Source organism: Porites lutea, chromosome 14, assembly GCF_958299795.1.
Source record: "Porites lutea chromosome 14, jaPorLute2.1, whole genome shotgun sequence".
NCBI lineage: Eukaryota > Metazoa > Cnidaria > Anthozoa > Scleractinia > Poritidae > Porites > Porites lutea.
The window spans coordinates 4,867,436-4,883,003 of NC_133214.1; the positions used below are offsets into that span (position 1 = coordinate 4,867,436).

A 15,568-nucleotide genomic window follows, 5' to 3' on the forward strand; every position below is an offset into this window, starting at 1 on the left:
CCTCCCGTAATCCAACATTTTGCCCTAAGTGAGAAGTAAGTGTTAATGTTGACTTAGGGGAGGGGTAGGTGGGCAGATTGATCGATCCTCTATACCGGGAAGGGGGCTCTTATGCTTTATTAGCTGGCTCACAAATTATCAGTAAGCGAAAGCTTATGAACACACTCTAGCGGGAGACAAGGTGAAGAGGGGGGGAAGCACAAAAAGACGGGAAGGAGGAGGAGGAGGGGGAATTTACCCTCAGTATTTCCTTTTCTCGTTATCCCATTTTTGATGTAGCCTTTATCAAAAGGGAAAGCAAAAAACCTGAAAATTTTTAAATGAGACATGTACAAGAACAACTGAGGGAGCAGTTCGTTACCTTGCACGGGTGGTAAACCCTTAACTCCAGTTTAGATGCCACAACAGAGCCATCTCGCCCACCGCTGAATATCTGATTAACAGGAAAGCAAAAGTCAATATTTAAAGTGGAACTATCAAGATATTTTTTTCTGAGTTTAAAATGTCCTCGACACACAATAATGCGCAAAATGGCAAGGTGTTAACAAGCTACATAATCAACTGTTTTTCGTTACCCTAACAAATACACAACTAAAAACTTACTCTTCCATTGCTGACCAGCACAGAGAAGATCATGTCTATTTGGCCTCCGTACACCTGGAGAAGTTCTCCCGTCTACAAGAGTAAATATACGAGGAAAAATCAATAACTGATTGTTGATTAGGCTTGTTTGTTTATCAAAAGTCTCTTTACAAGAACATACATACAAGTCTATGTGATAGAGTTTGTAGGAAGCAGCTCTTTAGGGGACTGCGGTAAATTTGTTTAGTACTTCCAAAATATCAATTTTATCAACTGAGTCCCCGTCATATTTTCCAGATTCAAACAATAGAGATAAACTTTGGAAAATTGACTCAAAGAACAGTTTATTAAAACTCCAACAATAGTCTGTTTTTAAGCACTCCTCAATTTAGTCTATCCATGTCTTCTTTTGTACTTCATGTGATTTTTCAAAGACCTTTCATTGTTTAAGCGGTCATGTTTATTGAGCGTTTTCGCATGACGTCACTTCCGTCACGTGAGTGAAAACGCTCTACACTTTTCATACTTTGGCGCCAGTTCCTTCAAATTGGCAAAATTACGTTTCAAAACCGCTTTCAGCGTCAATAATGACGAGGAGCAAATTTCTTCTTGTGATATCACTTTTTCACCGTTTTTAATACCATAAGATATTCAAATGCAAGTGGCGACAGCAACAAACAACAAAACTACGCACCGTTAGGTCATAGCAGCGAATAAGTTTGTCCAAACATGACGTGACTAGCACTCTACCGACCACCTGAAGACCGCTGACACTCCGAGTGTGACCATGGAAGCTTCGTATTAGCTCTCCAGTCTGGAAATATACAAAATGACAATAGCCATTGGTGTTACGTAATATTCTAGTGGTTAAAGACTTACATGAGAGCTTTGCATACTCGCTGACGATAGAAAGGACGAGAAATTCAATAACTGCTCGAGGTCACAATTTACATTCCTATACCGTAATCTTATGGCTCATAAAAGAAAAAGTAAACTTTTTCTGCGCTTTCGTTTTTACGTATTTGAAGACGCTGAAAGGGCTTAATAGTCTTGGGAAATACGAACAGATCTTGTCTACAAGACTTCGCTTACATGGAAACGCAATTTGTTTCTATTTCTTAAACTATTTTCTACTACGCTCGCGATGACTTACGCTCAAATTGTGAGCCTGCACGTTCATGTCAGCGGATCCACTATACAAGATATTATTCACGACCTGCAATGAAATACAAAGATGAGTAAAGGTTTGACCCAGTACTATAGGAATCATATTAAGTCCAGAGCAGAAAATTTCTATTTGATATGATGACTACACAACATACCTGCATACATAAAACCGTCATGTTGTGATGGTTAAAGGTTCGAATAAGAAGACCAGTCTGAGTAAATCGAAAGAAAAAAAAAAGTATTAAAAATGAAAATAACGAACACCAATTTTTTGAAAATTAATAGAGAGCTTAAGATTCGAGGACGAGAACGAGTACGACTGCGTGATTTTCTCAATACGAAGTGGTGCACGCGCGTGAGCCAGCGTCATTTTGGCGGGAAAACGTGATAGCCGTTCGTCATTCTGCAACGGGTTTTAGCGACACGTCGTAGTGGCAGGAACAAGTTATCAAATGTAAGAAGTTTTATCATTCTGCTATCGGGAGAGGGCTTAACCTCCTTCAGTATAAGTAACCGTGCTAACTTTTTTGGTAAAAAAAGTAAAATGAAACTTTCCGGCGTGTATTTTTAAGAACACGCGCAAAAACTTTAAGGTCAAATCTTGTACTCGTACTCGTTTTCGTCCTCAAATCTACAGCTCTCTAATACTGAAACTAGATTTCCTGGATGTTTGGAGGATACATAGCCCACTAATCCTCACTTTCAAAACGTAGCAAACTGCAAGAACTGTCATGTGAAAATAAGGTTTATTTAAAATAGTAACAACAAAAGTTTGGAGAGTACGGGCGAGACAGATGCGACAGAACGTTCTTGCTCCAGTGCTGTGCTTTGCGCAAGATCCACGTGATAGAAGGTCAAAACACGCGTACTCAGATAGAAGGCCAAAACGCGTGCGATCAGATTGAGTTTCATGCGATCCATTTCTTCTTAGTGTAGTTCCAAACGAATGCTAGAAACATACGTCCCGCGCACTCGTAACAGTAACCTGGAGATTAGGATTGCGGGCTCCTCTGGTCAGCGATAAGAATAAATAATTATTTTCCCATCAAAGGCTTAACACGTAACCTCGTTTTTTAAAAAAGGCTAAGGACAAATCAGAAATGGCCAATTTAAATTGCTGACCTGTCATATAGATCACGTGATATAGCGAAGAAAAGTACCTTATAGTCTCTGACTGTTATGGTGGAGTCAAATGAACCGCAACACAGCAACTTGCGCTGACCTTCGGTAGCCGTGGTCAAGCAGCTGACACCACGTGGCTCGTGGCAATGTAACCGCTCAAGTAACTGGTTAGCCTAGGAAAGAATAAGGAATTATGGATGTCAATCTTATCCATTTACTTGTAACATCGATGGTTAATTTTGATGAGCACGAGAATAACGATGGTCTGTGCGGGAGCCGTTCAAACAGGAGGAGGAACAGGGTAAATACGGCTGACGGGAACGCCAAGGGTAGGCTCGCGTTCACACTGGCAATCACATGTCAATCAAATTTATTTAAGGAATGGTTTTCACACATTAAACGCGCGCAAACCAAGCGCATTTACCCTTCAAGCGCTGAGAGTAATCAGCAACAATGTTCTATAAAACAGACTGGTGACAAGAATTGAAGAAGTGATCACACCGTACAGTGATTTTGTTACCACTGCGTCCTACGTCCCTGACGCCTAAAAATCGTTACGACGCAAAATAATTCAAGTCACTCGTCCCACAGGACGAAAAGAAGGATTGATCGATTTGAAGATTTTTCGGTAGAATATCCTGTTCGTGTGATTTCTGTGGCTGTTGTTTAAAGTTGTATACTTATTTTAGACTTTTTTGTGCTTTAAAGATAGAGAAGGAAAATAGAAATAAAGAGTTTTGGTGTCTGTCTCCAGATTAACTTGTCTGGTTACATAAAGGCCCAAGCATTTTCAATTTAGGGTTCCTTGTTGTTGTTGTTGTTTTTTTTTGAACTGGGACTCATCGGTTATGGACAGGGACTCATGATTTTTCACAAGATCAGTCCCAGGACTCACCATAACTATTTGTGTCAAAATCACTGATGTCACATAAGACGAATTTAATTGATTGATATTTTAATAACTTCAGAAGCCGGATCCTGATAACTTCTCACTACGAGTTCCATAGCAAATGTGTAAGGGTAAGGGTATAGGGGACTTTCAATTTTGATATTCGGGTTAAAAGGGTTAAGTAGCCATTTTTTAGCTAACTGACCAGCCATACAATTGAATTTACGTTAATATGCGCTAATCCTTTTCTACACCAAGACGCCGCCCCCAGCTTAACTAGGAAAGACTTCCCTCGTTTTTACACAGACTGTTAACGGATGCCAAGGTCAAACCCGGACAGCCGTACATGCCGCCAAACAAGCGGATGTTTTAGCAGTCGAAATATCGCTGAATAAACGGAAGTTGTACCCGCAGACTGGAATAAGGGTCAAGGACAAACTTTGTAATTTCACCCCCGAATCACATTCCAACCCCTACGACAGTCCTATGATAACAGAATTCGAGCTATTTGACCGTTTTTATCTGCTCATTTTCTATTTTGAGAAATTTTCAGCTTGAATCTGTCGTTTGCCGTATACGTGAAGCTTAAGTGAACCGTCACGATTAAGTTTTTGGCTGTTTTACGGATAAGGTGTAAAAAAAGGAAAATGAAAATATTCAGTTAACCATAGTCACAACAAAAATGTTAACCGTAATATTTTTCCTAGCCAGAGAATGTCATTTTGAGAGTGCCAATATTGCTTTTTACGACTTTAAGCGTATTGCTTCGTGGCTGGCATCCCGGACAAGTCTTAAGAGGTCTAAACCGTTGGAATCTTGTAACAGTTTCCCAAACTATTGATTTCTTAACTAGTCCGGAATATCCCTAAATTTAAGGACAAGGCCAACTGGTCACGCGCCACTTTTTAACCAATGAGATGGCGCGCTTGTGTTTATCAACAAACAAATCAAAACATCGCCCCAGTGATCAAAAATTTTCAAAACAACGGACGGAGTCGGACAGAATTAAAGATGAGCTTACAGTGCTCGTCTAGGTTTCACATTTAATATTTCAAAGAAAACATGTCATGTAAGAGAATAAGAGCATTAATCATTGCAAGGAATGCGAACTGATTCCGGACCGATCGCAGAGGTCGTGGCTTCACTGGCATGGCTTGCAAGATTTTTGATAGAAGCAAACTCGTCCGGTGTAAATTTAGCCTTAGAGAGAGTGTGAAAATTTGTTGCGATCGTACAAAACAGCATTGGTACCACCTATTAACTTCTACAGGACAAGAATCAAAGAACCAGACATCATAACAAGAATAGAAAGTGGTTCAAATTTATTAATTTTTCTTGTTTGTTTTTTTGTGTTGCTTGCTGTAGTACCTGCAATGTTTTAATTTTATCCCAGATAGTCAGTGCATGTTCAATGAGTAGTGAAATACAGCCTTTACAATTGAGATTTGCCTGGTTTCTTTGATTGTTTTTTAACGGCGGATGAACATTTGGAGAATCCAACAACATTAAATCTTTCCAGATTAGTGAATTTCAGAAACAAAGCGGTTAGTATCTACCTTGCGCTTATGATCTTCAATTTCATCCCCGCAAATTCGGCAAAGTGAGGCGAGATGTTGGACGTGAATATCCATAAGACTAATAAAGTTGTTTTGGCCTTAAAAAAAAAAGGCAAAGGCTCGTACTAATGCGAAAAAAAGTAGTAACACGGCTTTTGTGAGAAACCCGGGAGTGGAAAACGTACGTGTTTTGTTTTTCCAAACACTCATTAAACATTAATTTCCTTTGTATTTTCTTAATGAATTATTAATGAGTTTGAGAAGTGATATTAGAGCACCTTAAAACCTTTAAACAAACAAATTTTCGGTTCAAAAGGGTTCTTTGTTTTGCGATACAGGACGCTTGAATTTCCAGGCTTTTGCGTGACGCGGCATTTAGCTGGCGTCCGGGAAAAGTTCTAGTCTTTATAAAGTTCTTATGTGGGTTAAAAACATCCCGGATTTTTGGACATTTTGCTTCGTTTTTCAATAGAAGTAGTGGGGAGAATTTGTTGAAGTATCAATGTAGATTCATCTTGTATGATCATGTCCTTAATTCTCATGACCACTCTGTTTTATAAAAGTTCATGGAAAGTTCGATATCTGGCTGAGCGTAGTTCGTCTGAATGCACGTTCTATCCGTCTGCTACGGCTAACGTTTAACCCTTTAAACCCTAACATCAAAATTCAAATTCTCATGTGTTATTCCTATACGTTTTCAATTTGCTATCTAAACATTCTTTGTCTTAGACTAAATATTACTTTAACCTTTATGAGTCCCTCAAGCGAAGAATTCACGCACAAGTAGGAAAACTCAAAAACAGATGTTTCTGTTGTTTTCTGGCGGCCGTATTTGTGCTCCTGAAAGGGACACAAACATGACGTCTCCATACAAAGCTTTATAAATTTGGGTAAAACGTTTTTCCGAATATCTCGCATATGAACTATTGCACAGACCTGCTTCTTGGCAAGGCTTTTTGAATATTTATTTTCTTTCATTTCCCAGATTCTAGTTTTTCTGTATTAAAAGATTTCCATTTTTATTTCTGCTTTCTCACGTGAGTGAAAACCGAGAATTGATCTAAAGCAGCAATATCCTCGTGATATAGCCTTTTTCACAGTCCAATAAAACACCCATTCTTATCTATTTCCATCAAACGACTGAACTAGACGGATGCTTTTCTGAGCGAGTAATGACCTTGATACAGTCGAACCACGCTTTACGGACTCCCGCTTAATACGGACAACTCACTATTACAGACAGTATGTTGTGTCCCTGAGGAAATAAAGCCCTTATCTTTTCTCTAAATTCAACCCGCTTAATACGGACACTTTTTAGGGCCCTCCAATGTCCGTGTTAACGGGGCTGACTGTATTTTCGAGAACAAGGGAAGTTGTCAAAAAAAAAAAAAACATATTCAGACTGACCACAGCATTGTTCTTAAATGTCAGCCCTATAACCGCGTGCGGCATCTACATCAGCGCGGAAAATGATAATAAATTTGGAATAGAAATAGCACAATAGCTCCAATTCATATATCTAGCCTTCGAAACAACGAAATAATATAATATAAGAATTGAATTTCTCTTAGAAAAACTAGATTAAAGCCGACATTTCCGTTAACCTACAAAGACTTACAAAGGTCAAACTTAATTTCTACTTAGATAACATGACGTATCCGAGCGGATGGCCTTGCACCGGCTACGAAAAGGATATGCAATGTAAAAAAAAAAAAAAAGGTCAAACAGTAAATATGCATGTACATTTTTTTTTTTCAGAACCAAAACACATGACCGTTATGGCGATAGGTCCTCCAGAATCAAAAAGCGCAGATTCCGTGGCAAACGATGACAAAGAACGCGGGACAAACAGCCCGGAGCAAAGATATACTCCTCCAGATGGCGGCTGGGGTTGGGTAGTGTGTTTAGGCGCGCTTGTGGTAAATTTTCTAACCATTGGACAACAAAACTCGGCTGGAGTGGTATACTCTGAGCTTCTTTGGGAATATTCCACGCAAAGAGGAGAAACAGGTATGGATGAGATATGCTGTGTCTTTATGCCAGACAGCTGACAAAAGTCGACTCGAAAAATGCCCTCTACTTACTGTACTTCTATTAATTTACAACTCTTTTAATGAGGCACAAATTCTACATTTTATTTGGCCACGAATTAATTAAGAGAGTTCACACTGAAGCGATCCGATACTATAAGGACGGCCAACAGTTCTCATATCATGCTCGACTACGTTAACAAAGAGCGTTAGTACATTATTTTCACTCTCAGCTTATATTTCTGACATCTATAAGCCATAATATAGTATACCTAAGTCAGAAACTTCCAGAATAACAGCTAGCTTGAGAGAGCAAAAAATAGAATGGCTTTGGCTTTTTTTAAGGTTAGGAAGGATGCAACAAACTATAAGACCGCTTAATTCCGAGCGGCAAAATTTAAATCCAAGAGTAATCAAAGACAATGATTACTCTTGGACAATGGAATAAAGTGGATACCGTTCTTGGTAATTCAGTGTCGTGAGCAACAAATTCTCGCTTGCACCGGGATTACAACGTGTTTATGTCTCGATGTTCGTGTCATTTATAAAAAAGAAACAATAAAACAAAGCAAAAACTAATAAAATGACATAACACACAAAAAAAATGAAATAGAAACTGTCGCTGTCTTTCAGAAAAACCTGGTGTTAAGCAGGTATCCCCACAGACTTCCGGAACCGACAATCAAGAATTCACCTTACCTAAGCTCCTAAGGTTACCGTATTTATTCGATTAACCGCCCTGGGGCCTGTTTCTCGAAAGACCCGGTAACTTTTAAAATCCAAACCAGTTGAATAGAAGCACAGTTCCTGGCGCACAAACCAGTCAATTTTGCTTCCTCAACTGATAGTTTCATCGTATTATTCTCAAAATTATTGAAACTTTGCTCTTGAATACAAACACTTCAAACACAAGACAGCTTTCCAGGCCCGAAAAGTTACCGGAACTTTCGAGAAAGAGGCCTCTCGGCGCTTATTAAATTTACGGACCTTGAGAGTGGGCGCTTATTCCAGGCTGGGCGCTAATTAAATTTTCACCATTTTCAGCAAGTGTAGTATTATTATTTTGCAACAAAACAATGAATTGTAAGAACAAAACGCAAAGATGTAACAAAGCAAGATTTCTGTAAAATACTCTGAAGAAAACTTCGTCTTCGGAGAAGTGCTCATTTCCAATCTCATTTTCTCTCAACTGGGAGGGAGGGGGAAGGGGGCGGGGTGTGGGTGGGTACTTATTGGAGTTTGAGTGGGAGGGGGAGGGGTGGGTGCTTACTCGAGGCTGGCGCTTATTAACTTTTTCTGTATTTAGGATGAGCGGTTATTCGAGCTGGGCGCTAATTCGAGGCTGGGTGCTTATTCGAATAAATATGGTACTTTCGTTTTTCTTAAATCTTTTTTTTCGGAAGGATTTGATCTTTACCACTGAAATCTTACTTTCTTTGAGAACTATACTAAAGCTTTTGAAGACCTTGCCCAGCTCCTCAAATGTTTTGGGTTATAAGGGCTTTATGCCAAATGTTAAGCCGCATAAATAACTTCGATGGTCTTTCACGTGTCAGTAAGTTCTTTCAAACGAAACCAGTTGCTTTTCAGTATTTTTCACGACGTGATTTGATATTTTCGTCGGGTAAAATATTTATTATACTCTTTGGCAGCTTGGGTGGTTTCACTGGCTTCCAGCATGATGTACTTATTTGCCGCTGTTGGCACTACCCTAGCTGAACGTTACGGAAGTCGAGTAGTGGTGATTGCGGGCTCATTTGTATCGGCCGCAGGACTCTTCGCCAGCTCCTTTGCAACAACACTTCAACCTCTGTTCGTTACATATGGTGTGATTTGGGGCCTGGGATCAAGTCTCGGTTTATTCCCTTCGCTTGTGATCCTAACCAAGTACTTCAGAAGGCGCCTGGCCCTTGCATCTGGGATGGCGCTGGCGGGAGCAGCTATTGGTACCCTCGCATATGGCCCTTTCATACAAACCCTTTCGTCGAAATACGGACTTGCGGTGACATTTCGAATTCTCGCTGGCGTTCAGAGTCTAATGTTTCTTAGTGCACTGACGTTTCGTCCAGTGGAAAGGGAAAAATCGCAATTGAACAAGAAAAAGATGTGCGACTTTGCCATTTTTAGAAACAGAGGATACGCCATCTGGGTCGCCTCGCTTTGCATTTTTATGTTGGTTTTTTTGGTGCCTTTCGTCCATTTGGTAAGTTATCATATTTTTGGTTTCCAACCACGTTACAAGGCGGCCATGTTAGGGGTCAAAACAATAGAATTTTTCTTGAAGAATTCCATGAAAATAGAGTTAAGTTCCCAGAGGAGAGAAATGCTTTTGTTCTTGACCAACATGGCTGCCGTGACGTCACGTGCAAACCAGCAATAGGCCTAAGATGGCAAGAAGCTCAGTTGAAGATTGAAACATTTGCGCAAATTTGTTTTAAAAAAAAATTGATTAGGAAACGTCACATTCACACCACAAAACATGGTACACGTGGTACTAATTATTTGGTGTAAAATACTACCTCTTTTGAGTCGATGAATGAAATCTTGTGGTGTGACCATTTTAATGAAGCCTCTTTGGTAATACTTTCACATGGTGCCATTTGTTTTTCGGCATTTTACTTAATGAAATGTGAAAATGGTTGCCAAAATTTGACTTGGTGATCACTCTTGGCAGTGAGAGGGTTATTATGTTATTAGAAGTGTTTTTAGTCTGTTTTGACTCCCTTTCAGGTGCGCTTTGCTGAAGACAGAGGAACAAGCAAGAGCCAAGCCTCCCTTCTAACAGGTTACATGGCCGGCGGGGGTCTCTTGGGAAGTCTAATATTTGGAGCTGTATGTGATCTTCCGAAGTTTAACCGCCTTAAAATTTGCCAACTTATCCTGCTCTCGATAGCAATTTCATCCTCCGTTGTTACCATGGCAAAAAAATACGAATGGATTTGCGTGTATGCGTCTGCATTCGGCGTGCTCGACGGTGGTTATGAAATGCTTGTACCTGTGATCACGCGAGATATCGTGGGCCCGCGCAAAGTCAGTAGCGCTATAGGCGCGCTTTATTGCATAATGGCATTTCCAAAAACGCTTGGACCGCCCATTGCGGGATCGCTCTTTGACACGACTAAAGACTACAGCACGTCGTTTTTTCTCACGGGTGCAGTGACAATACTGTCCACGGCCGTGATGTTTCTGCTAAACTGGGTTCCACACGCCAAAGCCCACGACGTGGAGGAAATAACAATGCCGTCTTCAACATCTGATACCAGTCCTTTGAACAAAGATGACCGACAGAGCCGGAGACAGAGTTTAAGCATGGCAACCGCTGACAGTTCGCAAGCGCAGCGACACGGTTCTACATTATGGTTTCCGTATTACCTCGTTGAAAGCAACGGAGAATGCATTTACTTGGAAAGACTAAGCGTTGTTTGACCATATCTAAAGTAATTAGGCCAGCTCTTTAAGTATTTAACAAACGAAATGACGCTACAAAATGTTTCAAAAAAAATGTCGTCAAATTCTGATTTTGCTATAAAATTTTGGTGCAAGTTCGTTGGAAAATCAGCGTGTGTCACAGAAGCACCGTCATTGCGCCGATTTCATTGTCTAAACTGGCACTGACAATAATTCAAGACTAATGAGTGATCCAACATTTCTACACCTATTTGCAAAAAACATTTGTAAAACCACAATTAGATGAGAGAACAATTTTTCACTGAAACCTGTAGAAAATTGCATCAGGCTTAAAATCAAAAATATCAGTTGGAAAATTCTTGCGGATGATTACTGGCATTTGAGGGGCTTAATTATCTAAGGCTAAGTCCACAATGGTCCGCTTAAATCTGCAGAGATCGCCGAACGCGTGTATATTGATTACTATAATAAAAATGAGGAGGGATTTGATGATCGCTAACGCAATGTAATTGGTCCAGTTAATTTGTTATGGCCGAAGGCCAGGGACATAACGATAAAGCGTTGACATGGAGAAAGAACTTACTTACTTTCCAAAGAGTTCTTCTTGATCTAATGAAGTTTCTATATCCTACTTTTTCTCTCGCGTGTCCCGCTCGCTCTCGCACGCCCCCTCTCAAGTGCTTACTCTCGTTTGTTCGTTCTCGAACGCTAACTCACGCGAAATTCGCGAGATTCCCATTACCAACATTTTCTCCTCGGAAAGTAGTTAGTTTAAAAGTTGGCTGGGGAAGGGGTAGGTGGGCAGTTTACCAGAATTTTAATTCTGATCCAAATATCTTTGTGTAACCTACCCCTTACATAACCCAATATTTTGCTCTGCGTTCGTTCAAGGGAGAGGTAGGTGGGCTGTTTACTAGAATCTTATCCTGACCGAGGCTCGATTACCAGCCGCTGGCCGGAAAAAATGAGAAATCGAGCCCAATACCAATCCGAGATAAACCTACGACTCCCATTCAATTAACAGTTCATTAAAAGAGCTAACAATGAGGGCACCAAGCATTATAAATGACAAGCATGTCTCGTGTTTCGTATCGGTGTAACTCGTTAACAAACATTTCTTGACCACGTTTGGCAACGACTAATAGAATTGAGTACAAAAAAGGAAGAGGAATTATCGTAAGTCGCCTAAACGGGTTGAAACTGCGCAGTCTCCACGCTCCCGCGAGCCTTAACAGTCTAAAATATAGGGTTAAAAATGCGCGTGCTCCACGCATCCGCGAAGCTTAACACCCACCCAGTGTTCACCTCGTGGCCACACTTACCAAAAGATCTATGGAAGCCACTATGCCCGTGTTTAATCCGACAAAGAGTAGATCAAAGGCTGCGTGAAGACACATCACTCGTCCATCAAACGTGAACCTATGCGTGCAAACACCAGTCTGAAAATGAAAATTAAAGGGAAAAAAAACAGTTAGCTTTCGTGTGTTAGTAATGGTACATCTGGTAGCTACTGAGTCGTGACGCTGAGTAGGTGCGCGTGCGTGTGTATGTTCTAGCGAACGTCTTGTTCACAAAAAAATTAAGAACAAACTAATGCTGTACAAGCAAGTTCTCTCAGTGGAAATACGAAACAAATAGCCTGCGTAGCAAGCGTTTCCGTTTGGTTTCGGAGCAAAAAAAGACCGAGGAACGGGATTTTCGGTTTTGGCCGCTCGAGAAATGGAACGCGAGCCAAAAAATGAAAGAGAGGGGAGGGGGTGGGAAGGAAAGAAGGAAGGAAACAAACAAGCAAACAAACAAAAAATGCAGAGAAAGCTTGCTCGCAGGCTACGTTAATTGTGTTAGCTACCTTTATGTCGTAACTTCGCACTGTTTGGTCATTTGAGCCGGTAAAAAGTCGACCACTATCCTCGGTTACCTGTTGTTAAGGTCAATAAAACAGCGAATAATTACATTGTTTGGTACAAATAAAAAAAATAGCTACGATCATATATGGAGTGATAGTTGAGCGTGTTGACATGTGAGTACAAACCTCAACACAATTAACTGCTTGATGATGCCCTTGGTAAAGTTTGACGCATTCTCCAGTCTACAAAATACGAAAATAAATGAAAGAAATTACCGCACATTAGTTTTGCGAAGATTCAAGTTACATTTCAGACAGTTCACACAGATGTCTTGTTTTCAATCTTCCTAGCCTGTTCCAAGCTCTCAGATAGTGGGGAAGACGCGAAAGTAAAAAGGCACGCGAAAAGTTGGCGGGGCGGGAAAAAGCTCTCCCCAGTTTACTCCCGTTTTATTTTCGTGTTTGCGCTTTCTCAATTCAGCGGACCCGACTATCTCGGAGCCTGGAACAGGCTACAATCTTCCTGGCATGCAACCTTCCAAGGGGCACAGCCCAAAAGCAAACATTCAAACCCCACTACACCTCCTTCTGCGAGGTGTTTTTCGAGCGCAAGCTGCAGCGCCGAGAAAGCTTTTTCAACGAAGCTTTTCTTATGGTCTTAGAAATTTCCTTCGAGCAAGGGGTTGTTTACCATTAACAAACCCGGGAATTTTTTTAATCTTGAACGAGTTTTGTTTTTCCATGAACCGACCGGTTTGTCCAAGTAAATGGTAAACAACCAGGGTTGCCCATTCTGAATAAGCCTCTAGACACCTCTGTGTTTGATGGGGTAGAGATAATGTAAAGAAAGAATAGACAGTGGTCACCACGGAAGCTACCCGGGTTGGGTTCACAGGGTGTACTGACCTGAATACTAAATGATCTTGTAGTTTTGTCCGCTGAACAAGTAAACAAATGACCGTTGTGCACCTGAAAATTACATTTATGTAGAATCAGATCGTTTCATAACACCTGATAAATATCATCTTTTGTCCTTAATTAATATCTAAAATCACTTGACCAAATTATTGATCTCATTCTGAGCTCCAGCCCTAAAACTAAGGATTCAAAACCGTTTCTGAGATGAATTCTCTTTTAAGTTTAATCACTATAATCCTTTCGAGAGGGAATTAGTAATACAGTAAATATTCGCGTATAGAAAACTAGTGGATTGAAAACCTCCTCGCTGAAAATTGCCACTTTAATACCCCTCAAAAATACAAGAACCTGTTTAGCCAAGCAAGATCAAGCAGGTTCTTATCTGTGGGTCACAGCTAAATTACGATAAACATTTTAACCAACGAGTTTGACTTTTATATTACAAGAAAATGCTGTGACCAACTGTAATTGCTAATAAAAGTCTTACTGTAATTCCTACAACAAAAACAGGTTAATATATTGTACAGACTGTACATGTAATTGTCATCATGGGCCTCGCATAAGGCAGATTTGCAATGTACAGTTGTGAATATTTAACGTATTTTTAAGGACCAAACTCAAAGTTTCGTTATTTTTCCAGTAGTCAGCAACCATTGTACATGTTAGGAAATAAGGAACCTAATTAAGAACCTGCTTAGCCTAAATTGTCAATGAGTACCCCAAAATACAAGTATCTATTTCGCCACACTTAAAAGGAGCTTCTTATACGCGGGTTTTTTACTGTATCAGCAGTGACTGCTATTTTCAACTGCTCAAGAATCTGACTTTGACTTACGGTACCTTTAAGCCACACACTGCTCCCTTGTGGCCCACAAACTTCGTTGCAAATGGCCCGCGTTTTTTACCATCTGCAGAAGTTCAACAAGACGCCATTAACATTAAAACACATTAACAAAACCCCTCATAAATACGTGATACCTGAGGAAAATCAAGGCACGTTAATGCCACTTTATGTTGACAGGTTTGGAATAGACCATGATTCAGGACTGACGGGTCCTAGTTGTTCAAATGGTGTATAACGCGCTATTTGCTGATTTAATCTCTTTGCAGTGAATAACACAATTGGTTTCCCTGATACTTATCCGACGGATAGTTTGAACAAACTTGGTCAGTTGCCTCCCTACACATTAACGGTCGCGTCAATAGAGACCTTCAGATTTTCAAGTCGAGAACAACTAAGAGGTCGAGATTTTCTCAATACTAAGTACTGCGCGCCCGTGAACCAACGTCATTTTCGGGGGAAAACGTGGTAGCCGGCGTCACTTAACTACGAGTTTTAGTGAGAACGTTGCAGTGTCGTATAGTAAACAAGTTATCAAATGATAAAGTTTTTATCGTTTTGCGTTTGGGAGAGGGCTTAACCGCCTGCACTTAAGATAAGAGTGCAAACCTTTCGGGTGAATCAAAAGTACAATGAAGCTTTCGGGGGTTGTCTGACTGATCTCAGCCTAGAAAGAACGAGGAGCTGTAATTTACTGTTAAAGCTACCTTTAGAGTTATGTGTAGTCCTCTTTAACGACTCTTCAGTTGAAGAAGGCATTTGAGGATGACTTGGGTGGGAATGAACACCGCTTGACGTATTCTTCGACCGACCGTCCTGCAAATATAAACAACACTTTCATGAATTACTGTCACACCAGCAAGTAGGGGAAATTTCATAAGACTGTAGATGGGCTACATGTGAGCATCTTAATGAAAGCTGAAGTACTGAATTTGCCATGTTTAAACGAGTGAAAAACTGGGTACGATATGCGACCACAAAGCGTCTTGGGATCTTTTAGAGGGACTACATAAAGGTCAAACACAACAATGCTGGGTTGTACTTTTACGCGGTATTAGAACTATTATTATACATTGTAGTCACCATCTGTCTTCTCATTGGCTAAAAGCCTACAGTTAATTCTGGGAAACAGCGCAACCTACAGATTATTCACTAATCTATGATTTCCAAGAGCAATGTTAAGTGCACGGACAGCAATGTCAAGTTCGC

At 40.4% G+C, this 15,568-nt stretch overlaps 2 protein-coding genes across 2 annotated transcripts in view; one reads left to right on the forward strand and one right to left on the reverse strand.

Moving 5' to 3' along the window:
• LOC140924748 (monocarboxylate transporter 10-like) overlaps positions 1 to 11,137 on the forward strand; it is an 11,290-nt gene extending 153 nt beyond the window's left edge. The window contains exons 2-4 of the mRNA XM_073374755.1: positions 7,075 to 7,326; positions 8,999 to 9,549; positions 10,077 to 11,137. Of these exons, the coding sequence (XP_073230856.1) occupies positions 7,086 to 7,326; positions 8,999 to 9,549; positions 10,077 to 10,772 (1,488 nt within the window). The 5' untranslated portion in view covers positions 7,075 to 7,085 and the 3' untranslated portion in view covers positions 10,773 to 11,137. The remainder of the gene's footprint in view (positions 1 to 7,074; positions 7,327 to 8,998; positions 9,550 to 10,076) is intronic.
• LOC140924747 (uncharacterized) overlaps positions 1 to 15,568 on the reverse strand; it is a 32,436-nt gene that overhangs the window by 3,923 nt on the left and 12,945 nt on the right. Inside the window, exons 6-17 of the mRNA XM_073374754.1 lie at positions 15,067 to 15,175; positions 14,359 to 14,426; positions 13,507 to 13,569; positions 12,787 to 12,843; positions 12,604 to 12,672; positions 12,077 to 12,193; positions 2,910 to 3,044; positions 1,905 to 1,961; positions 1,736 to 1,798; positions 1,277 to 1,396; positions 604 to 675; positions 362 to 433 (exon numbers count right to left, since the gene is read on the reverse strand). Coding sequence (XP_073230855.1) covers positions 362 to 433; positions 604 to 675; positions 1,277 to 1,396; positions 1,736 to 1,798; positions 1,905 to 1,961; positions 2,910 to 3,044; positions 12,077 to 12,193; positions 12,604 to 12,672; positions 12,787 to 12,843; positions 13,507 to 13,569; positions 14,359 to 14,426; positions 15,067 to 15,175 — 1,002 coding nt within the window. The remainder of the gene's footprint in view (positions 1 to 361; positions 434 to 603; positions 676 to 1,276; positions 1,397 to 1,735; positions 1,799 to 1,904; positions 1,962 to 2,909; positions 3,045 to 12,076; positions 12,194 to 12,603; positions 12,673 to 12,786; positions 12,844 to 13,506; positions 13,570 to 14,358; positions 14,427 to 15,066; positions 15,176 to 15,568) is intronic.